Genomic DNA, 26233 nt, shown 5'->3' with positions numbered 1-26233 from the left:
TCTTATTCTAATGGTGACAATGCACTAACAATGAAGATCAGATATTCACATTCCATAATTTATGAAAAGTTGCAATTTTACTTTAATCCAGGTTGTCTGTCAAAACTTAAGATATTTGTTAATGTGGTGTTAATACTAATGCTACTACTCCTACTACTAATTTATTATAATAACAATAATGATCATTGACATAAGTTCATTTTGTTGATGTAACACAATTTTCCACAAGATATTCAACAAAATATGATAGCAAAGCATTACAAATATAATTTCAGTTTCAAATAAGCAGCAGTAATATTTGAATGAAGCTATTACTGTTTAAAAAATACATATCAGTATGCTATAATCATGTCTTGATTACTAAAATATTATTGAGATAGAATGAATCATGTGAAAATCATTATAGTGTTTTCATGTCTCTTACTTTATAGGCATGTCTACACTGTAGCTATAAAACTGCAAAAGAGTACAACTGGCAAACTCGAGCTGTTATAGTAGCTGCAGACAACGCAAGCAATGGACTCTACAACTTTATTGTGCCTTTGCGGTCTCATGCCAGGCCAAAATCTTCCCTTAGTCCCATTGTACTTTTACTGGAGAAGAGGTATGGCAGAAATACTTTCAGTGAACAGTTTACATGCCTTCAATGAAAGAAGTAGTATTAGATAAGACATTTGAATTTGCAGTTATTCTTTACAAAGGGAATTCTGTAGATACCATTGACAGTAGTATTTGTTACACTTTACGTTCATTATTTCAAGCAGTTTATGCAGTCATAATACGCTGGAAGCACATGCTCAAGCTTGCAAATGCAGTCTTATAATCTTAAATGGATGCTCACATGATCTGTGGGCATATTTTTGTAGCAAACATGCTTAAATGTCATCAGCTGCCTAGGTGGGGAAATCAGACTAGAATGGTCACCCATTGGATTGAGGGATTATCACCAATCCCATAAATCGACAGTTACTACTTTCACTGGTGCCTAGCAAGCACATTCAACTAATAGAGTTTTATCATTAAAAAAAAATCATTCCAGGCCCTGTATAGAAATCAATTGCATGTAGTAAAACTAATAAAAGATAATATTAGGAAAGAAAATTATGAGTGAACTGTTACACTTTTTATTTCAGTCCAGATATAAAATTCTTGGAGACAATCTGTCACTTCCCCATGATCTACTGGATGATTGGATCCATAGACAAGTACTTCATTCAGTTCTGTCTCTTTTGCCGCTCTAACGTTTTGTCTCCTTTCAGCCTAAATTATTCTTTCTTCATCTTGCCAATTATATTACTTGTATGCTACATGCAGTGGAGGCAATGTGATTTATCTCAGTCTTTTTGTACAGCGATGGAAGATTGTTACCATGATTACACACATACCATTATATGTTATTAAATTAAATTTGCACACCATATTTTCATATGTGTGTAGATGACATGAATATATTTTCAAAGCGTTAAATAAATTGTTCCACTTTCTTTAATGGTGTAACTTTTTTGACTTGTAGGTTTGATAAGACAGTCATGCAGCATATGCTTATTAACAATTAGCACAATCAATTACTGTAACAGCAGATGATGTCATCTCCTCTTTGAAAACTTATTTTGAGCATTTTAATTTTTGAGAAGACATAATTCCTGTCATAACTTATTTTGAATATATCTCATTTATTCCAGTTTCCACAAATCAGTATAACATTAGAGAGAACTCTGCAACAATAAACACACTGTAGCACCATTTCGCTCATAAAACTTGATTTTTTTCCTAGGAAATCCACTTCTTTATTGTGGAATGGATGCTGCAGCATATTTTGATATTCCTTCTTAGTAAAATTCTTTGTGCTTTATATTCCTTTAATGTTGATAGAAATTGTTCAGAAATTACCATTGTATGTTGAACTTCAGCCTTGATGACTTATTGCGAGCTGGGATCAACTTGGCAGACAATGTTGTAATTGTGAACAAAGAGAGCTCCAACTCAGCTGAAGAGGACACCCTCTCAGACTGTAACACGATTGTGGCAGTGCAAACCATTTACAGGTAACCAGTTTATTCCTTGGACATATATTCCAGTTTCTTTTGTAAAGTTGTTTCAGTAATTCAGATTCATTTTTAAGACAAAACATCCTGTTGAAGTATGTTTGCCAATTCAATGTCTTTAAAGTAATCATACAAAACAGGTTTGTGATACTGATGTGCTTGAAACAGGAAATACCTTCCATCCAAATAATGTGTATAGGTTAGTCCTAAATTAATGTTGGTTATATTGGAACTAATATATCTAGTATTTATGATTAAATTTGTAATAGGTGTCAAAAAGGTAGAATTTGTCTCTTACATCTAAGTGAAATAATAACATAGTTTCACATTGGAAACTATTGTATTATTGCTGAATAATATTATTAAAATTATTAAAACTTAGTAATTTTAAGTTATCTACTTGTCACATTTTATATTAGGTCAAAATTATATTATTTCAGAATGTTCCCAAGTGCAAATATCATCACCGAATTATCACAGTCATCTAACATGCGTTTCATGCAGTTTCAACCCAATGACTACTATAGTTACACCTTGTCTAAATTAGAAAAGGTAATACTTCCATTTTCCACAAGATTTCTGTAAAAGAGGTGGGTGGTTTAAGGTATGTGAAATAAATATGGGCATAAGGTGGGGTTGTAAGAGCACGAATGATAACTGACACATTTGAAACTTGCCATAACTGGTTGCAAAATTTGGTAACAGGGTTTGTTAATCAGCAACAGAAAGAAAGTGCTCCCTGGGTTGAATTTAGTATGCCATTCAGACAATCACATGGTTATTTATTTCTGACTTATTTCTACTCCAAACTATGAACTTTTATTTCTTAACATTAATTCAGTATTTTATACTGCTCTCTTGCATTGATGCTAACATTTTGCCAAATCATTTTGAAAGCTCTAATTCGATATAGGAACTTCTATATATAAAACTTAAAAAATATCTAACCAAAACTGACTCCAGAGTGGGAATCATTTTAAACTTATGCACATGTATTTTAAAAAATGGTTCTCATTTTCCATTTAATCAGTTTAAGCCAACTGTTTTATGCATGACAATAAGCACTGTAATCAGATTCTTTCCTTTTGTATTCTTTACACTTAATTGGTCAGTATATCACATATGATACTGGCATCAGTCGCAGATGCAGTTTCATCATTAATATCATCATCAATTTTCATTGGATTGTTTCCTCTGGGCTCTACATAAATGATAATCACAACTAAGTTATACCACCTGTCATTACTACCTTCATTGACTTAAGTATCTGGCATGAAAGAGGCAGATATTTATTAATTCTTTACGATTCTCTTGTTTAGAGCGACATTGAGGCATACCAGTACTCTTATCTAACGAGACACATAGCCCAAGTAATAAAAGCAAGTATTCTGCAGTCTTCATGAAGCTGTTTATTATTTAGGGCACAGAAGATACTTGTAAACAGTGTACATACATTTATATTTTGTTGATCATTTTAATGAGTTTCTGATATGGATTCTTTATAATGTTACTGTGCTAAAATGTTCAACGATATAGCCTGGAGAATACACTGACAGCAAGACCAGTTGATGCAAATGAGAAGTGGTAACATCTTGGCTATGACAAAGATACATGGAGCATAAATTATTCTAAGGGAGTATCGTGAAGTTAATAAAATGTTTGTTATCATAGAAATGTTGCATCTACTAAATTTACATCCATTTTGAAACGCTATATTCCATATTGCTTGATACCACACTATAGGTTAGACACATTTATATTTAGTGATATCAGGCAGGAACGTTTGCAATAACTTTCAGAACAAAAATTATTTTAAAATAATGTATGTGACAGGCATGCATTAGCTACGCATAATTGCACCAATTTTCCTCAAGGCCATTTGAATCACTGCAAACTTTTCTGTGTTAGCTTCAAAGTGCCACTCAGAGCAAAAATGCAACTGAGATAATTAGTTCTTTGTTGTGTTAAATCTTTTCCTCTAAACATTGCTACTGCCACAATTTGAGGCAACAATGAACTGCAAAACAGTTGTATTTTTCAAGATGGCTGCATGCTCATGACATAAAATTTTGAGATTTTTTACACCTGCCAACTGTCTTGGGAATTCCATTCAACCTTGCCTATCATGTATTTTCTTTGGTTATAAAATAGGGAGTAGAGGACATTGAAAGAAAGTAACAGTCATTTTAAATTAGTAATTAGTGATTTCTTCCAAATCCCCAAAAACATTAATAATTTTAGTGGTTTGAATCAGATACTATGTTTAATTCAAAATTTGCCTATTAAATGCTTCACCTATCCCAACAGATAAAGCTGCTGAATTAATAAGTTTCTGTTATGCTTCCTCTATATATGTAGGAAAATCATTGTTGCCCATGTCGATGGGTCCTATCATGTCCAGTCCTGCAACATCCCATTTGTCTCTAATGTCATTTCTTTTGCATAACTTCAGATGATGTGCTTAGGATAAAATGCAATTTCATATATAGCTTCCTTTAAGAAGTTAAAAGTTATTATTTATTATTGCATGAAAAAAATCATGTATATAATCTTTCATTTGTTAACCATTTCCATCATCAATGTAACTATCATATACAGTGTGCACACATAAACACATGCACACACATATAAATATATTCTTGTTAGAAGAGTGGCTTTCAATCCTAACTAATTTAATGTAATCAGCCCATTAGCAAATACACACATACAGAGAAATTAATAATTTTACAAGAAAATGGTCAAATTTATAAATATTTTCCTGTTTTATAAACTGCATTTTCAGAAGGAGAAAGATCGTGGATCTCATATTTCCTACATGTTCCGGTTGCCGTTTGCTGCAGGGAATGTATTTAGTGCCAGTATGCTTGATACACTGCTTTACCAGGTACCTATAATTGTTGCTAACTATACCTGTGTACATACGTGATTGACATTCCTTTCTGATATTATGGCAGATTTATTAATGTGCTCATTTAAATATTTACCAAATGGATTGATGCAAGGAGAGAATGGGGGTATTCTATATGTATGAACAAAACAATTTTTAGATTATGAGTTAGATATATAATCAAGAGACCTGGGAATCATATATCCTGGCTAGATATCGTGCATAGAACCACATGCATTGACTGATTATTGACTTTGTCTAATTTGATATTTTAGAAAAAGAGAATAAGGGAAACCAGCAGTGTGAGATGCGGACTTGTCTTAAACTGTTTAGTCTCATCATTAAATAAATGTGGCACTCTGTTTTTAATTCGTGTTTACTACACTTCTTATGCAAAGATAAGTGCAGTAAATTATATACTTGCAGGCCTTTGTGAAAGATTATCTAATCACATTTGTGCGCCTCCTTCTTGGGATCGACCAGGCTGTGGGTTCAGGACATCTGTCTTGTGTAAGCAAAGATTATCAAAAGACTTCAATAAGTTTTTAGAAGTTAAATCACCAAATCTTATGTTAAACAATCTTTCAAAATTTTGCCAAGCTCCCTGTAGCTTTAACAAACCATTAAGCATTATCTGTTCAGATGAAAAATCTTTCTTGCAATAACATTTGTCCCAATCAAATTTTATCTTATTTCTCTGTATCAGTGCTATTGTAATGTAACCTTCATGGTTTGTATAAGTTCTTTTTCAATTTATAACTTTACACTGTTGAGAACATAATGTAATTTATGCCAAAAATATTTTTGCAAGGTAAGTTAAGATTATTCTAAAATATCTGAGTAATATTCAAAAATATTATTTGTTCAGATGAAGATAACCAGAGATGACATGTGGGTCAGAACTTATGGCCGCCTATACCAAAAACTTTGTGCAACTACATGTGAGATTCCAATTGGTATTTACCGTACACGTCTCAAAAGTCATGAACCAGTAACCTCACAGTATTCGGTAAGATATGTGGCTGTTTAATTTGATGATAACATGCAATACCAATGAAGAATGTGTACTGAATAGGTCATGGTGAAACGTAGAAAAGATAATGTACCTGTAAGCTATGACAGTGTTTGGCATGATGTCAGATTATAGCTGAAACATTCAAAAACATGCTGGATACTGTTCAGCAGAGTGCTGTTGGAGATTGAAAGACAGCTATTGTATCATCCTCTTATATGTACATATGTATTAGATAAAGCTCTTTTGAATCCATATATATATATGTGTGTGCCTTTTCTTACAAATTATCTCTAGATGAAAATATAACAATTAATCATAATGGTTTTAGTAAATGTGTTTGTGACTTCCCAATAATATATATATATATATATATATATATATATATATATATATATATATATATATATATATATATATATGTTGTTTATACACTTCTACTATAGCCAGTCAGAAGTTTGCTTTTGAGCAATATATGCGAACCAAAAATATTCTCAGTTTGAAAGCATACAATAAAAAGTTGCAGTGCTTGATTTTAGCTAAGACAATACATTCCTCTGAATTAAGAACCTTGTGTAACTAATTATTTTACTACAGTAGCCAAACTTGAATATCAGCAAGTTGGGAGAATGTATTTGGTATTTATATTTCTGACACTAAAGTAAAAAAAAAAATCAAAATTTATCACATTTATATTAATTTAGACATTTCTGCAAAGTTGGTGACTTTGTGTTTTTCATAATATGTAAGCTTTAAAGTTTGAAAATTGTTTAATTAAATTTGCCGATTTGTGCAAATACAATTAATAATTCATTTCCAAGCCTCCATTTATGCTTTTTGTTTAGATACCTTTTATCTCTTAATTGTTTTCTTACACCATTGGTGTTTTTCACATTGACTTGTGAAATAGCCAAGGAAAGTTAGATGATGTATCTCGTTGATCACAATGCATCATGTTGATTTGCCTCTAATTTGGCAAAAAGCAGTCATTGAACTATATTACTTCCTGTTCTAAAAGAATATTCAAAAACGTAATATTTGCTGAGTAACATTAAATTTGGAATAAATAAAACCCATTCAAGTTTGTAACAATCCACATTTTTACGATTTATTGCCCTTTCTGGAAACAGAATGTACCATGTTATGTATCGATCTTCTTAAAATTAAACTTTGAGAATGATGACATTTTAGTTTAGATTTGCAAAGCACAATGTATACAGTGAAGTCATATTAATTTTATTTCATATATGTATAAAATTACTGAAACGCAGATGGGTTTATTTAATACCTTATTCAATGTTGGATTTCTTAGCAAGGTATTTTATTTCCTGTTTTAACTGCTATTTTGATTGACTGGAAATCTTTCAATATGTGCTTTATATCATTTGGCTTTGTACACAAGAAACTAAAACTGCTTGCTTGATTACTTCAGGCAAGATAAATTAATAATGAAAATGCCTTAAATAAAGCTGATATATTAAGCTACCTGAGTTATGGAATAGCTAGCTTAATTGCTACTATAATAGTGTTGTTTTGATATTGTGGTGACAATGAACTTTGATGCATTGTCTAGTTTTGAGTATTATTATGATTCATATGGAGTAAGCTGATAAATGTACAAAAGCCACAACCATTATGTTCAGTAACTAATCGTTGATGCTATTAAAAGACAAGTACTTGTGTAGTCGTGTATATATCATCATTTTAGTATCTCACTATGGTTCTCGTGAATCTCTTAGGACTGAAAATGCTAATGTAGTGGCAATGATTTCTAATGTAACAATTCCACATTGGGTGCAGTATGTAGAAGAAAGCTGGTTAGGCATGGGAAAAAAAACAGCAAACAAGTTCCTTTCCTTAGCAGCATGATGCGAGACTTCAGAAGGGTGGACCTACAGACATGCAGGCAGCAAGCCAGTTGCATAATAATATGTAGAGTAGTGCATCAACTAGTGGATATTTACATCCATGGATCATGCAAGAATGTTTTTGGTTCATTTGTGCAGTGGTAATGTATGGAAAATCTTCTCAACTTTGATCCACTTTCAGAGATCACTGCCCTCCAGTCAAGCTGATACCCAATCAATGGAAGCCTTTAAGGCAGGGAATGTATTACATTGAAGGAACTGCAGTTAAGAGGCTGTTACTATTGTCATTGAGTTTGATTTGAATATAGGGACCTTCCCTCATATATCAGTAGATATTATTATGTCAGTATGTGTTGCCGTGATCAGAGCATATTGCTGAGTGATGAACATGAGGATAAATAATTGCATATGGATATAAACATTCATTTAGAATCTTGATAAAGTTCAAATTGATTATTATTTGATCTTCATAGTTGAGATAGCATTTTCTTAAGCAAATGTGGGGCTTCATTTTCCTCTGTTACATGCATGTAAATGTATTGATTTATTTTTGCCAACTAGTCCACCTCATAAAACTATAATAGGTTAGTCTTTTTTTGGATAGAGATTTAAAGTTTCTAATTAACTTGAAATCTAAATATATCCTTTTTTAATGACATTATAAAATATTCTTTCACCTTAGGATCCTCGAAGTTAATTAAGTTCTGTACGAGAGGACAAAATGGAATTGAATATTATACATTGATAATGGAAATTTGTTAACATGCTTCTGATGATGTATCTTGAAAAGGTGTGATGATTCCATTCATCATATTTACCAAAAATTATATGTATTGCATAAGTAGAATAATTTCTATTATGAACCATGGTGAAAAACAGAGTGGAATTATTTTACATGCTTTGACTAGAAATACATTATAATAATTCATAAATTTAATTTGAATCAGCATATGTGTGCGATTATAGGCATTGCATGAGGAAATGTACCAATCATATTGGACAAAAACATGTTTTTGCAATGAATTGACTTTGAAATGCATTGTATATGATGCTACGCCATCATTGTGATGCTGTTAGGTATATCAAATTAAACAACATACTATCCTTATAGATATACATACATATATATATATATATATATATATATATATATATATATATATATGTATGTATGTATAGAGAGAGAGATTTTAAAATATTATATGATGAATAAACATTATTGTATTATCATACATGTTAGAGATTTGCTTACACCACACACCTTTTCGTCCCTACTGACTATAACCATTCATGCATAACAGTCACAGGCACACACCTGCTCATATTTGCAGTTAATTATTTCATTCTAACACATGTGATGCTTAATGTGAGTTGATGACATTCAATAACGTGTATGAAAGTAGATGATAAATACAAATGGTGTTAGAATAGCTATCGAGTTACAGTCATCTCCATGACATACAGTGATGCTCTCAGCCCATCTGTTTGTGACAACATCTCCTAAAACCATTGGATGGAAATTCAACAGACTTTTTGCACGTGCTATTTATATGATATATATTTGCACAATATGTATTGTTTTGCTAGGTTTCCTACTGTTTTCTCTGTAACACATGATAGGTTTAGTTTTGCAGGTCTGTCAGCCATTGTCAATGTGAGGGGTAAAAGTTGAAATGATGCAGTCATAGCACAAGGACACATAATTGGAATGTTGTTTAAGTTACGACCCCTGGGTACTGGTTTGGATCATAATAATGTTGTGGGTTTTGGATGAAGTATGTAATAAAATCTCTGAAATTTGCCATGGGGGAGGCATGAAGTGGCTATAATTGTCTTTGTTGCTCCTTGTTGTTTCTAATGTGGAGTTTTTTGTTATTTAAATGAGATAGTTTGTCATGGCAACAACAACCATCTGCTGATACAAAATAATTTGAATGATCATTACTTCGCTATTCTTATTTGTAAAGGCAGTTACAAAACATGATCCTCATTTTTTTTGGTGTGAAATGCTTACTTAAAATAATGTGATCTAGCTCGTATGTTAAACATTAGTAAAAATTATTAACATTTTCTTAAAAATTGGATCCATTATCCAGTCACATGTACTAAATGTTTCATCAAATAGCTTCACTCATTTGTGCATGTCATTATACATCGCTTGCTATATGTATAGATGACTTTGTTATGTATGCACTTGCTCATGATGTCACAAATTGTGATGCACTTAGATTTTGATTGCTTTCAGTGATATAATATTTTCATTATTTTTGTTTTATAGAACTACACATTAAAATTTGTAATGGTTGGATGTTGATCAACATTCATGGCCTATTTTTGAAAGGAAAGTTTGGCATTTTTTTGCAGGGGTGGGGTTTATCCATGACTTAGAAATAGACCTTCAAATTACAGGTGAGCTACCTGTACTGCAATAATGTATGAATTTTGATATTAACCATAGATGAAAATTGCACCATGTTTCAAAATATGCCACTTTGACCTATGCATACTAATATGTCACTTTGACCTGTGCATATTAATATGCCACTTTAACCTATGCATACCAATATGCTTTGCATGGTCAGCTAATGCTGCTCTTAAAATACATTTTTATTTTGCAATTTATATTCATGTAGAGAATTATGTAGTTTTGATGATCCTTATTTTCTGGCATTTTATTCAGAACGCTTCACAAATATCCAGAGATCAATCAGCACTGAATCTAGCATTTAGAAATTCTGTTGTAAGTATAGTTGCTTTGGACTTTATCTCATTTTTTTCTCCTTGCTTCTTCCCCTTTTCTTTTTATCTTTTCCATAGAATATTTCTTAATTTCATTTGCATAGAATGGTATCAATACTTAGAATCACTATTATTGCACAGCGCAAAATTTAATTTAATTTCTACCAACTTTCATGCTCTCTATCACTTTGTGTAGAAAATGAATAATATTAAATTTGCTCACTCCATCATTCCTCCCATAGTTCATTCATTAATAAAAATTTATTTAATTAGAGTAGGTTTTTTCCAAATTTGGTTGCAGCCTAATGTTGACCAGTTCCCATTTTCAGCACTTTTAATATCTCATGATGGTCAGACCCACTTGCTTCGCTTCCACATAATACCTCTTCTAACTATAATATTTGATTTCAATCATATTGGGCATGGAGATTGATATTGACAAAACATTGGAAAATTTGCAAAGTCAGACTATGGTGCCATTGATCAGCAGATTTATAGCATCTAACTGGCAGACCCACACAGTTTCCTTTCCATTTATAGCATCTGACTGGCAGACCCACATAGTTTCCTATCCATTTATAGCATCTGACTGGCAGACCCACACAGTTTCCTATCCATTTATAGCATCTGACTGGCAGACCCACACAGTTTCCTATCCATTTATAGCATCTGACTGGCAGACCCCCATAGTTTCCTTTCCATGCATTTATTATTGGATTTCAATCAAATGTATTTTGCTGCTTGATACAGAGGCAGCATTGACTGAGCTTGATTGAGAGCATTCTACATCTATCACTTATAGACCCATCCACTATTATCAGCTATGAAAAAATAATATCTGATGAGCTTTGAATGAGTTCAGTCTTCAGTGTTATTCATCACAGTCTAGCAACTTTATAACCTATAGTTGTCAGCAATACACACTTTCTGTTTTGCACAATATCTCTACTAACTTGTTTCAGAAGTATTTACAGTACATTTTATAATACGCTTGATTATGATAATGAATTGGCTGAGTGTATTCTTTATCACGCCAACATTGAATTTTTATATAGCCCCAATTTGACTTCCACACAATAATGCTATCTATAATTGAATGTCAGTCAAATTTATATACATCTTTAAATTGTAATTGCTAGACCTCAGGCTGCTTTCGATTATCAGCATCATATAACAGTTTAGTAGAGTTATAGCCACTGGTTGTCAGACCCACTCACTTTCATTGCTTGATTACTTTTAATTGGACTTCATCTCAGTTTGATAACAAGCTTGATAATGAGAAGACACATTAACTTGATTCTTATTGATTTGCAACTGTATTGTTGCTTGATGTGGATGACACCTTGTCTTTGTATGACTTTTCATAGTTCGATCTGCATCATTTTTTAGTGGCGTTTTGGTTCCCAATTCTGGGAGCAACCATCTTTTGTTTCCATATAGAAAAACCCTTCATTATAATCAGGATTTAAGAACATCTCTATATTTATATAATATTTGCAGAATAACAAGTTCAGCCTTTTATGGCATTGCTTAGTAGAATTATGGCCACTAAATGTTTGACCTATAGTTTTGTTTGCATCTTTATGTTGATAACACATTATCTGTTAGTATTATCAGTATTCTGTACCATCGGTAATGTCTTCCTTCACAAATGTATTTTAAATCATTTACTATATTACCATTGTCACAGAAACATTCTTCAAAGCAATATTTAAAAAAAATGATAGATATGAATTCCGATAATTTGCCAGCTTCTTTACTTTTTGGGGTGGGGTGGGGCTGCTAAGTCAAAATTGTATTCCTACAGATGCCAGCACAGGTCTAGACTTGAAACATAGCCCACCCTGAGTGTTATCCATTGTTGAACTAATTCATCTATTGGCATAATGGTACTAATTGGGTCAGAATTAGTTTTACTATTCTATCCATTACGGCATCACACATTGCTAATTTTCTCCTTCTTTCTGTGAATGATAGCACTCAAAATTGCAGTATCTACCTGGGGACATAAAATATCTTGTTTATAGGTTGCTTTTCACCTTTCCAAATCTGCTATTGGATTGCAGGGCTTATTTTTAAGGAAGATAATTTCCCAAAGGAAATCACCTAATAGCACTAGACTGACAAATAAACATTATTGTGATAACCCTTACTCCTAAACCATTTGCAGCTGGCTGTATAACTTTAAGATACTAACAGCCATGATAATGGACACATTCGTTCATCACAAAATGGAGTTTACCTGTTGGCTTAAAATACGATTTAGTCAGATTTCAAGGTGAATTTGGAAGTAAATAAATGGATAGAGATAGGCTTAAAATTTGTAGTTTGGGAACAAAATAATGTATGGTATTGTAATTTCATTGCAATACTTATTTAGCTGCAGCAGTGTTCTATAACTCAAATGATCATTCAGTCTTAGTTGTAGAGTATATTGTGCCCTTCATCTATATACATGTTATTGGTATTCAAGTAGCCCAGAGCTGTCACATTAGTTTTATTCATAACTTTTATCACAGTATTTAATCATTTTCTCATTTTTGTAGTATATTATCATTAGAGGAAAAGAAATAGTGTATGTCTGATTGTAAAACTATTCCATTTTACCAAAGTCAATCTGCCAGTCTGTGGAGATGTCTCATTATTAAGAAACCGATAATAGTGTAGTCCCTTAACAGTCGTGATGGGCTGAGTTCCTTTACTTTAAAGCATCTGGGTAAAGTGTATTCCCTCATATGGCTTGGGTATTATTATGTATTACCTCATATGGCTCAGGTCTTATTATAGTAGACAAAAGTATCTAAATCTAAAATTGAAGGCCTGATGAATGATTTTAATTCCACAATCTTCATGTCTACTCTATTTTGATATATATCTAGCCCATATACAAACTTTTATATTTTTAAGGACCTTCTCTTTTCACTCATTGGAATATATTTCTATAAAATTCAAATATTACTATCATAATTTAGTTATGTCAAGTTAAAATCACTTTTATTCACATTGTCTTTGCAACTAATAAAGAATTTTCCAAAGAAGTATACTTTTAATAATGTCATTGCTTGTGATTTCAGAAAATGAGAAATCGTGAGAAAGGAGGGGTATTAAATGTTACATAATTGTTTGAAACATTATGCATGAAGTTTTAAGCAGGCATGGTCTCAGAAATTTCTGAATAATTACATATTTATAAGTCACCTCATTTTCTTCAAAATCAATGCACGCTTGTTGCTTACATTTTAAGTTGCATTGAAAAACATGGCATTTTCTCCATCTGTTTATAACAATATGTCTGCCTAAATTGCTTAATGGAAATTCAATAAACTGTGTACATAAGTGCCAATGCATATGTGAGTTTCATATATTATTCAGCCTCTGACCTGGAGCCACGGGGATTAAATCAAAGATTAAACATTCAAATATTCAGCTAACATTTTCCATCATTTTGTTTTCCAAACTTTAAAAATGATTTCACAACACGAGGACATATAGTGTATTTGATATTTTGACCATAGAGCCATGATTCCGATGGTCTGGATGGATAGGGAATATGTAATAAACAAGCATGAAGATTTCACATGGCATCCCATGGAATCATTTCTTGTTATTTCAATTTATGCTAACTTGGAAGCATATAAATAAATCTTTTGTTTGAATTGAGGTATGTAATCTTTGGATGGTTTATATTGTATGCAATTAAGGAATATTAGGGTCATTGGAAAGTTTTAGTGAAATAATGAAATAATAATTTAAAATACTTGTGTACAAATATGTAATAAGAATATTGTCTGATTGGTTCTTGATGAGTGCTAGACGGTTATATTTTCTACGTTATATTTACCTAGCCATGGATTTTGCCCAAATGGTTGTCACTAAGTCTGAAAAACTGTTATTTACCATTTTCTAACATTTTGCTAAGTAAAGTCTGGAAGATCCTTAAATCATGTCAAAGTTGATCCATTGTGTCTTGGTTTGACAAAAGCTAAAGTTGATCCATCATGTCATGATTTGACATAAGCTAAAACTGTTATGAAGACAGAATAGATGATGCCTAATAATTCATGTATTTATGACTCATTTTGAAGTCTTATGTACAAATTGAAAAACAATTTTAAAAACCATGGTCAGAATATTTCAGAAGGTAATTTTCATGCAGGATACATTAACAGATTCAAAGACAGTTTTGTTTGAACAACAATTACATTGCAATATGGATTTATTTTGAAATTTATCTTTTTTGTAGCTTTGCAAAATACAGTTGGGCAGGGGTTACAACTGTTTCTAATGAAGGATCATAATTGATTTTTAAATTAATATATTTTAGAAACAGCAAATCCACAAAAAATGGTCCCATATGTATTGAATGTACATAATAATGAAATAAACTTCAATTTAAGTGCCTTGTATGACTGCTTTTCTGCTTTCACTGGGAGCATACTGTGCTCAATGTAGTCATCGTTGAGTTTATGAACTCTTTAAATACAAACTACTTGTTAATTTTGACCTCTGTCTCATTACATTTGTAATTGATATTAAATGCACTTTACATAATTTTATGTGTCTCTTATTTTATCATGTTCTCTCAGACATGACTAATTTGTGTGGAACGATCCATTTATTGGTACCAAGAGGTTAGGTCTTCAGTGAATCCAAAATAACTACTTGCAATGCTCTCAAAATGGTCTGCATCAATTAAAAATTCATGCAATGTCTTTTTTGGGGGACAGATTTTGTATCATTTGATGGAGCCCATCTAATATTAATACCATTCATACAATGTAAAGACATCTTTAAACTCATATTTTCAAACAAAGCTACTCAACAAATTTTCACCAAATTTCAGAAGGCTCTTTTGAAGTATTCCCTATTTATGTAAATGTTGATAATGCATGTACAAGAAATGATTGCTTTCAGAAATATTTTAATGTAACCTTATTAAATTTGGCAGAAAACATTTTGGTATAAAGGGCTATTAAATTTATTCCATGGTTCTTATCAGTTATGAACATGGCCATTGTTTATAATATTATAAAAATCTCTTGATGACTTCTCAAACCTGCACAACATAATTAGAGATAGCACTTTGACATCAAAAACTCTAAATTTGTACAAATAATGATGATCAGCCATAAAATATTGCTACCATTAAGTAAAAATATGACATCAAATATTGCCACTGTTGCTATAGACAAAATGTGCAGTTCATGGACATTTTACTCTGTATTTGGTTACATGACTCCAAACCAGCACAACAAGATTGCAATTTATCAAACTTTAAACAATGTATATAAACAAAGATAAGCTGACAAAAGAAAGCACCCATTAATAAAATCTTTAACATTTGATGAAAGAAGCTTACTTGCCATCATATATGCATGAAAATACCACAAAATCTAAATCAAAACTTGCATCAGTTAGTGTATAATGCATGCATTCCATACAAGTTCCTTCCAAAATGATTCTTCCGACCCAGATGTCCTGACCAGCTTTTATGGTATTGACTGTATGGCAGATGGCAGCCAGTTGATCAACTGCAGGCACATTTGGACTTTTTGCATCTATGTATTTTATCATGGAGCAGAAAATTGTATTTGACAAGCTGCCCCAAAATTTCTTATTATTTGGTTCTTCTCTAATGTGAAGTTATTTTAAATATGGTGCCATTTAATAAAATGATTCTACATTGCAGAATATTTTAAAGGAAAGCTTAGTGTTTGCTGTGATTTACACTTTCACATATCTTGAACATTACTTATATACACACCAGATCTGAAACTATATATAAAATGGTAAATAAAACTTGATCTCATTTGTTACTAATCAGCAAAATATAGATGAAAATTCTTGCACAAGTCTGCTTACTTAATACTGCGTCGTATGCACTTGTATGTGCTGACATGACATGTTTCTATGTAGAATCCTTCATTTTATCTCATTTTAACATATACCTTTCTTTCAGGTTATTTTGCTTTATTGTATTATTCTCTATTCTCTTAGGGTATCATATTTGTAGAAGATTTATCAATATTATTAAGTTTAATTACTCTTTGTGTTTGGCCATTTGAATTCTTGATGGGAATTCACTTCCTTGCTTATTCTGGACACTAGACTTATTAGACTTAGTTGATATAAAGCATATCTTACTCAGTGGAATTGTATATATTGTGTTCATTGATGTTTGTTCATTGTTCAACCTTATCCTGTAAATAAGTACATCTGCTGTTTAATGTTGATGAAATACTACTCAAATTATTTTCTAAACACCTGAAATTGATCATATTTAGTAAGCAAAATATTGGATGGCAGTGAGTGCATCCAAGTGAGCAAAATGTGAGTGTGGTGGATAGGGTCACTCATCTAATTTTGTTTACTATAAAACATTGATGCTATGTGACCCTCACAGTTAAACTATACTTAGGATTCCATATTAATTTCCTTTGATGGGATGGTTATTTTTATATTTTATCCATTTCTTAGCAACAGATTTTTAAATTCTTTTGTTCAGATATTTTGAATGATATAAGCAGTTGATAAAACAAGCTAATCCTGATAGGTCACTGCATTTTAAACAATGTTGCAATGTTATACTACAGAACCTGAACAAAAGTATACTAAAGATAATGGAGTTACGATGGAAACTCAAGACTGGAATATTTTTAACCTGTCCACATAAACAGGATCCCATAATGTTATAATGACTGTTGGGTAAAATATTTGCAAATGCATAGAGTTTGGTTGCATAGAGAATAATGTATGTGTCAAAATGACATGATGATGTAAAAATTATGTTCAGCTAAGACCATGGTACATGAAGGCATAAATGACATGATGATGTAAAAATTATGCTCAGCTAAGACCATGGTACATGAAGACATAAATGACATGCTTATGATAACAACCTGTTAGATGTATTAAAATGGTTAAAGTAAGTAAATTACACATATATATGTATTTTGTCAATTTTACTGATGTCATAAAACCTTATGTGAACTAGTGGTGCAACCATTTAGGCAGGGTTATTATAACTTATATTGAAAATGAAAATATTACAATATTTATTGCAAAATTACAGAAAAAGAGGTCTTGTAAAGGCCATCATATTATGTGTTTTGTTATAATCTTAGTTATGCAATGTTGCTTTCTGGCTGTGTTAAATTAAAATGCTTTTTGTTTATAATTTCACTTCTACCTTTTTGCATGGATGACTTGGATTCAAAGATTGTCCCTACTGTAAGTTAATAACTTTTTAGTATTCAAAATTTCTTCTCAAGATTTTTCAAAATGTTCATAATTTCTTTTGTACAACATATGTCTTCCATTGCACCCGTTTAGTCAATCTCTTATTCTGTTGTATAACAGTGATTGCAAGTAGAAATGTCCACATATCTTTCTAATGATACATGCATGTTTAGAGTAGGTTGTAGGAAACATTGAGGTTATTAGAATCATGCTAGCACATTTATATCATCTGAATTATTGGGTATTGTTTATCTCGCATTTTTTACATCTTTTTTGACAAAGATTGTTGTGGTAATCTAAGTTCATAAAATGTAATGATAGACATGGCTTAGACATGTATCATTAGGCGCAGCCCTAGTGAGGCACAAGATATAATTTGGCTGTGATGTAGATTTGTCTTGTATGTGACCGTCAGTAACATTAAAACACCATATATGCTCACCTATACATCAGCTCCAACTGCAGCCTACATAGAATCAGATGGACCTTTGCAATATGTGCTTGGAGATCTGTGTCTGTGCAGTGTTTTGGGGAGTAATCAGTAGATGAAACATGCCAGACCATGACCTGCCAGCAGATTATAATCTATGTTGTTTGCATCTGGACCTGACTTATAAATGAGTATGTATGATAATCACATTTTAATGTTTATTAATAAGCAATATATAGATTTCCTTCTAAATTAAGTTGCCGATAGCTAATTCTTACTGGTTGGTGGTTCTTACAGGGGTTTTCCCAGGTCCTTCCTCCACCATTTATACTGGCCACCATGTATAGCCTATCCTGTGCTGAAAAATGGCATTAAACCTTATAAAAACAACAACGAATCCTTTTAAATGTTCTGGTCAGTAATTTATGCAAGTTATTATATTACTGAGTTTAGTACATGACAGTTTTTATATATAATTGACCTTCCAATTACAGTGGATAAACTACTGAAATTGTTTGTCTGCAAACCCAATGTTTGTTGTAGTATTGAAATGGACTATGCAATCTACATCGTGTGTACATCTTTCTCCACCTGTTAGGGACCCACTTTGTGGATTGCTTATATGAGTCACTCTAAGATATAAAGTTTTGGAAGCAACATGCTTTCACTTTCTGTTCCAGTATGTATATATATGCGTCTCACTGACAAGAAACACAACATGGTGTCAGAAGTGGGCTTGGTGCATTAAGTTGGATATTTGCATTAACTTGGAGTTGCGCATAAAGTAGAAGTGTGTGCATTAGTAAAGATTTGAAGACATCGTTGTATTCTGCAACCAGTCATGGACTGGGAGGCTACAAACTTGCTAGAACAGTGGGAAAAGTTTAAACTACATTTCACTCTGATTATTAATGAATAGTTTAAAGAAAAAAACAGAAACTGAAAAGCTGTCATACCTTTTGTTGTTGGTTGGGAAAAAAGGGAGAGATGTCTACCAAATGTGGACTGGTATTTCAAATGAAGACACAAAGAAGCTCCAGACATTCTATGATTGTTTCAAGGTGCATGTGCAACCAAAGTTAAACCCCATATTTGTGCAGTATCATTTCAGAACCAAAGTGCAAGGGGCAGAATCAATTGATTCCTACATCACACAGCTAAGACTCAGAGCCAGAAACTGCAACTTCATGATGCCAATGATATGATAAGGGATAGAATTCTATTTGGGATCAACATTCAGAAACTGATTAATGAGGAAGACATGTTGACATTAGACAAAGCTGTCCATATTGTTCAAAACATAGAATATTATCAACAGCAATTGAAATCAATGTCAATTTCAAATGAAATGCCAAGCAAGGCTGTAGACGCTGTCAATAAAAGAAAAAACAGAGTGCAGACACATGGTGGAAACAAACCCAAGGGATATCACTAGCAACAATGCTTGAAGTCAAAGCAGACCCATCAGACCCAACATCACAATGGTGCAAGGCCCAATCAGTTCACAATACACAAACCATGTGGGAATTGTGGAAACAGGAATCACCAGTTGAACAACTCAGTGTTGTGCTAGAGGTGTGACTTGCAGAGAGTGTGGCAAACTTAATCATTTCGCAAAAATGTGCAGATCCAAAACTATGCATAATATGTCAAACAGTGACCAGGGATTTGATTATAATGGGAGTAGTAACAGTGCACAGAATACACATAATGACAAGGAATTTTACATAGGTAAAGGGAAGGTATTCACCTCTCTTCCAGACTGAAATGGATACATTAGTACCACTGTTTGCAAAGGGTGAATCCTGTCACCATAAAATGTATAGCTTGAAATCATTGAAAAATAAAACCAGAAAAGGACAATGATAATCACTCCTTTGACACAGTACTGGACAACAATGCCCATTTCAAACAAAAATGCATTGTCTAAATCTTTTAGGTATGTGACTAACAGGACAAAGTGAAACACTGATCAAATTCAAGAAACATACAAAAGTTCTGTTTTGCTGCTATATATTCAGACTGATTTAATAAACATGCAATTTAAGCAAGGCATTCAGTATGGAAACATAAAAGTTTGATATCAGGCACATTTGTCTAGCTGACTGAATCAGTAATATAAATTTTGATGGGTGGGTAATAATTGTTTCCCCATGATTTCTGGCTGGGTATATGACAAAGCAGGTCCCTAACAGTGCATGCATATATAAGTTGGAGAAAGATGTACACATGATGTTGATTGTATAGTCCATTTCAATAATACAACAATGTTGACTACTGCTGATGCAAGCATTTGAAAGACCAAAGCAGAGCAGTTGCTTTGGTGCAGTTGTTGCTTGTTTTTGTTTATGCCATTATTTGAATTTATATTTCCATCACAGTACTTAAGATTCCAGTGAACAGGATGATCTAACTTGTCTTCAAGACTATTAAATGTGGATAGAATTTGTAATATAGTGTTGAGCAATGACATTACAACTACAGCAATACAATTTAAAGAAATAGAAATACATCTTTTTAAAGGTTACTCTAAACATGAGAGATGCAAAAGTCAAATCAAAAAGCAATACCATCAGCCCTGAGAGACATGAGATAAGTCAGATGGTCAAGTGTAGAATGCAGAGTCTGGGTCAGCCTCCAGAGGATTATGGTAAGAATAGACTGGTTATCACCTTGGTTCTAAAGAGACATGGCATGTATGTTTGCTTTCAGCAACATAATTTATTGTGATCACAAAATGTGAGATATATGAACCCTAATGACTTCTTTATTTTCTTTTTCTGCCCACAGTCTGTCCATTTACACCTCTTTCAAACAGCAAATGTCTGTGACCTTAAAGGTAATTATATGCCATCACATAAGTGAATTGCTGTTACACTTTGATTTGTTTTTCAGGGGTTTCCTTTATCAGGTTGTATTTTTGATGTTATCTCCCTTTTTGATCAATTTTAAATCTAGAATACAACATATCCTTGTAACCAGCTTAGTTCACAAAGTATTCAACATATTCTGATGGTATTTGATGTTTGCATTGTCTCAATGACATTGACGCCACATTTATGGGTTTGACCTCTCATCTACATTTACTGAACACTTATTGTCATACTATATTATGTTTCAGTTATAGTGAATGGTGCTTGTAACTATCATAGCTCACAAACTATTGCACATATGCCGAAGCAACTTGGTACAGTGTATACACAATTTACAATAGATGCAGCTGTATATTTTATGACTCTTGTCTCAACTTATGAACAACTTCATGCCTTTAGATGGCATGTTGCTTGCAATCAACATTGCTGAAAGAAACAAAATGACATATTTTCAATGAATGTAGAGAGAAATTGGATCTTGCACCTAGATGTGCATTTAATTAGTTTTATTTCATTCCTTTTTCTAGCAATCATAGATCTTCAATACATGTACAACTAGCCATTGCTACAGAATAGCTCAGGAAGTACTCAGTATGCTGTATACACTGTCTCATGGACCTGGATGTCCCTTTTATACATGTATAAGTTCTTCCTTGGATGAGTTATCACCCTTCTCATTCTGGTAGCTCTCTATTAATTACCATTTTGTTCATCGAATCACACTTTAACTCTGCTGCACGTAATTATTGCCATTGCTCTATCATTTTTTAAATCTCATTAAAGCAGACCCATATAACCAACATAGACCAGGAAACACTCAGCATTATTCTGCTACATTTTTGTTGATACATTTTCTCACAGAATATGATGTGCCATTTTCTAGATTTTACTAAAACAAGTTATGTACATGTACCTTGCAAATAAATGATGTGTCTTTTATGGGAGGTTGCTGAAATCTACATATCTCAAGATCCATTCACATGATTCTAATAAAACCTGAGGAAAACATTGTTTCTTACCTTGATGATATTTCTTAGACATAGATATGCCTTTCCTGGAATTTGACTCATCTGTTTCATTTGGAGTTAAGGCTCTTGTCTATCAACTTTGATCTTTTGATAAAAACATTGTTTATAATCAGCATAATTAGCTCAAGAACCATTCAACATATTCTGCTGCAATATGATATTTACATAGTTCTTAGACCTAGATGTGTCTTGATGTGTTCATATCATTCGTTAAGGGTCAGTACTGACATTGATAGAGTTATTAATACCCTTTACAGCAGATCCTTGCAACCATCATAGTTCCGGATATACTCAGTATATTCTGATGGGCTTGACACCAGGTTACAACACATTATAGGCTATTCATGACAGAAAGCCAGTTTGATGGAGGAAGAACCCAGGAAACCCTGGAAGCTCCACCAACCCACCAGCAGCTGCTTGCAATCTTCTCACATAACCATGTTGTCTGATCCATAGACTCAAACCTATGAGCACTGAGATGAGATGCAAGTGATTTGCAAAGGTGAGCACCTTAGACCAGTCAGTCACATGTGATCCCACCTTTGCCATTATTTATTGTGCACATTGTCTTATTGACCCTGGTGTGTCTTTGATGGGTATTATCATGTTAAGTGTATTACAGAGTTATTGCCCTTACAAATTAATGTATATCTTCTCAAGAGATGTATTTTGTAACCAATATATCTCAAGAATTATTGAATATATTCTGATAGTGTCTGGCATGATTATTGTCTCCTAATCTGCTTTGAGCTTTTGCTTGATTTGCCTCGTCTACTCCATATTATATTGTCATGGTCATTGTTTATCAGCGTCATATCTCTGTATGTGTTGTTGCTTGCCATCAGCATAGCTTAAGAACCATTCACTATCTCAGATACAGTTTTATTTGAACATTATGCCATATACATAGATGTACCAATCATGGATTTTGTCATGTTCAGGTTGGATGTTGTTACGAAAGCTTTTACACATTGTCAATGCTTTGCACTTAAATAACAACAAACTATGAAGACAGTTGAATAGAATAGATCATTATCAGCAGATGCATGTATTTTGATAATTGAATGGTGTAACAAATTGGTCATTATTATATATTATACAAGGAGCTATTTTTCCCATTTAGTTGACAGTCAGTTTTGCTGAGATCAAATCACAGAAGGGACAATTTTCTTGAATTTAATTACTTATCTTTCGAAACCATCTCTCTCTTTCTCTCTAAGTGAAAAATACGTGGCAAAGAAAGATCATGATAAGTAGTTTCGAAATTATTCTTCAGTAACATTTACATATTCAAGATATACAATATCAACAAAATATAGCCAGCTGTTTGTGGAAATTTGTAATGCCAGTCAGTTTGAAATCTTGTGAGATAATATTCAAACATATGATGTAAATATTCGAAAACAGTATTGTTCTATTTCTAAACATATTCCTTTTATTAAATTGAACATTTTTAATTTTCTGCATTCATGCATTAGATATAACAAAAATGATTTTAATTTTAGTTGTTTGAAATACTGATGTCGTGCAGTAGGACTGTATAGAAGAGAGTGGAAAACAATGTTTTTGTATCAATCTATCCATCCATCTATGTGTTTGATGCTGGCCACTTTCATGACTTTGTATTGAACATAAATGATATTAGTGAACCAAATATTTGTTATATATTTACAGCATAACATAACTATGTGGACAAAGTCTATAGCGTAAACATGCTAAGAAATTGAACAATGAGACATACCATATAATACAGACATTTTTTGAGGCTGCAACCGCCGTAAACATGATTGTTAAATATTGAGCAGACTCAAGCTAAACTATGTATTTATGGCAATGTAACTTTGAACAAAATATATCAAGTAAATGTGCTAAAAATTGAAAGACTGAGACAAGCGGTATTATAATACAACGATACTGTAGAAGCCATATAACCTTGTAAGAGATTACTGTGGACGCAACAGCCTAAAAACCGAACAAATAGAGAAAGTAAAAAATATAACAACAAATAAACAAAACAACAATAAACAAACATATCATTAACAATGAGATAGCATATTACAATTATATACAGGGATGTATGATAGAGTGGAGGTGGGACTAATTTCAACAGGAAAAGGAAACATGTCTGCACCCCAGAAGGAAATTGGCTCAACTGATGCCACAGTCCCTATCAGAGAGAATCCCTCCGCGTGCTGTCGGAGCAAGAGCATTGCGATTGGCTGGGCAGAACATGTGATTGAAACCTTTAAATATATTGGTCCTTTACAGTGCATTACACGACAAATCTGGTGGGAAATTGTAGACCCAATCACACATACCATAAATGTCCTTACGTGAGCGTAAATCATTTTATGTGATGTGTTCATGCCCATGTAGAAGAGGGGTGCAAGTTATTCTCAGAACGAAAGTGAATGAGAATGATGGTTTGTATTATTAACTTGTTTTATGAGATTGTAAATTGAAATGTACATGCACCAGCCTACTCTTTCTGACATCGATAGAGTCAAGAGGAAGATAGAGAGTGAAAGGACAGAATACCCTAGGTCAGTCGTGCAAATATTACAAGGTCAAAGTATATGGGTACATAATTAAAACAAAGACAAATGTTGTGTTTGATGCTGGCCACTTTCGTGACTTTGTATTGAACATAAATGATATTAATGAACCAAATATTTGTTATGTATTTACAGTATAACATAACTAAGTGGACAAAGTCTATAGCATAAACGTGCTAAGAAATTGGACAATGAGACATACCATATAATACAGACATTTTTTGAGGCTGCAACCGCCATAAACAGAAATACAGCAAATAGAGCTTGCTGTATTTCTGGCAGCCACAAAAAGGTAGGTGGGGCAAAGAACAAAAATGTTCAGCATCAAAGAAAAGATCAATGTTGACGAAAATTAAACCGATGAATTCTGTATTGCTGGGGCAGTAGAGCACCCTCATACTCCCCGGTAGTTAGAATGTATCCAGCATCTATGGAGGATTGGGAAGAAACTTTAAAGTGGATGTGTGTACTTCCTGAATATGCTGTTGGCCTTCTGGAGCTGTTAGAGTACCCTCGTACGCTCCTGGTGGTCGAAAAGGCAGGTAGACACAGATTAGTCCGGGTCGAGTGAATGATATCACAGCAAAGCACGGTCGATGCCCATGGTTCTAGGTCTGTGAAACCCACAAGATCTAAAAGAGGAATTAGCACACAAGGCAGAATGGCGATCTTAGAAAAAGTGATTGAAGGGTTAAAAGCTGAGACATTTTTACCTAACCTTATGCATTTATTAAATGCATCTGAAAGGTCCATATTGATTATTGAAACTGATAGAGAGAACACGGTCAAATTGTCAGATGTGAACTCTTATATAGCGTCCAAGCCTGCTTATACGTGGTTTGTGTAGCTTGGTGTAGGATGTTTTTAAGCAAATGGTCAAGCATACGCTCTAGCTGGGCAAGGTTGGAGGAAGCAGAATGCGATGAAGGTGTGAGTCTGTATAGGGAGCCATGGCATAGAAACTTGAAACCTGTTGGCGAGAAAGGGCATCGGCGAGTCTGTTACGTATACCCAGTATATGTTATGCCCTGACCAAGATATTTAATTTAAGGCAAAAGAGTACAGATTTGCGAATGAAATGCATGATTTTTGTTAGAGCATTGTTTGTTTATGGTTTCAACTAAGGCTTGATTGTCAGTATGGAAATAGATATATTTATTCAAAAAGTGTTCCCCCTAGACCTCAACTGCCAGAACGATGGGGTAGAATTCTAGAAGCGTTATATTTTGATATGCTCATGTCTGATCCCAGATGCCATATAAATAGTGTGTGACCCAGATGGCACTGTATCCGACTGAGGCAGAAGCATCTGTGTACAAGTCCAACATGTTGGACATTGGACACGAGTTGCATCTAGTATCAAAACTCGTCCAAAATATGTGTCATGTATGTTATAGATAACTTTGTGTTCGCATTGAAAAGAATTGCAAAAGGTCTCAAATATCTTGCAACTTTAACTACAACCCACTGGTAAGCAATTGTCAAAACAATAATGTTCCATCACAAAAAGCCAAAACAATGATATTGCATGGAACAAATAGGAAGAATATGGAAGCA

General features: G+C 33.0%; 1 protein-coding gene across 1 annotated transcript in view; it reads left to right on the top strand.

The window, feature by feature from the left end:
* LOC149772607 (potassium channel subfamily T member 1-like) overlaps window positions 1-26233 on the top strand; it is a gene marked incomplete at its 5' end in the record, with an annotated part of 115569 nt that overhangs the window by 75757 nt on the left and 13579 nt on the right. Inside the window, 10 exons of the mRNA XM_089947587.1 lie at window positions 432-604; window positions 1134-1205; window positions 1911-2045; window positions 2486-2597; window positions 4828-4929; window positions 5359-5442; window positions 5801-5941; window positions 10493-10552; window positions 13626-13652; window positions 20744-20870. Coding sequence (XP_089803713.1) covers window positions 432-604; window positions 1134-1205; window positions 1911-2045; window positions 2486-2597; window positions 4828-4929; window positions 5359-5442; window positions 5801-5941; window positions 10493-10552; window positions 13626-13652; window positions 20744-20870 — 1033 coding nt within the window. The remainder of the gene's footprint in view (window positions 1-431; window positions 605-1133; window positions 1206-1910; window positions 2046-2485; window positions 2598-4827; window positions 4930-5358; window positions 5443-5800; window positions 5942-10492; window positions 10553-13625; window positions 13653-20743; window positions 20871-26233) is intronic.

The sequence above is a fragment of the Sinohyriopsis cumingii genome, unplaced genomic scaffold, assembly GCF_028554795.1.
Source record: "Sinohyriopsis cumingii isolate HCF-2022 unplaced genomic scaffold, ASM2855479v2 utg001342l, whole genome shotgun sequence".
Lineage (NCBI taxonomy): Eukaryota > Metazoa > Mollusca > Bivalvia > Unionida > Unionidae > Sinohyriopsis > Sinohyriopsis cumingii.
The sequence above is the reverse complement of the archived record's forward strand: the minus strand, read 5'-3'. Positions and strand labels throughout refer to the sequence as shown.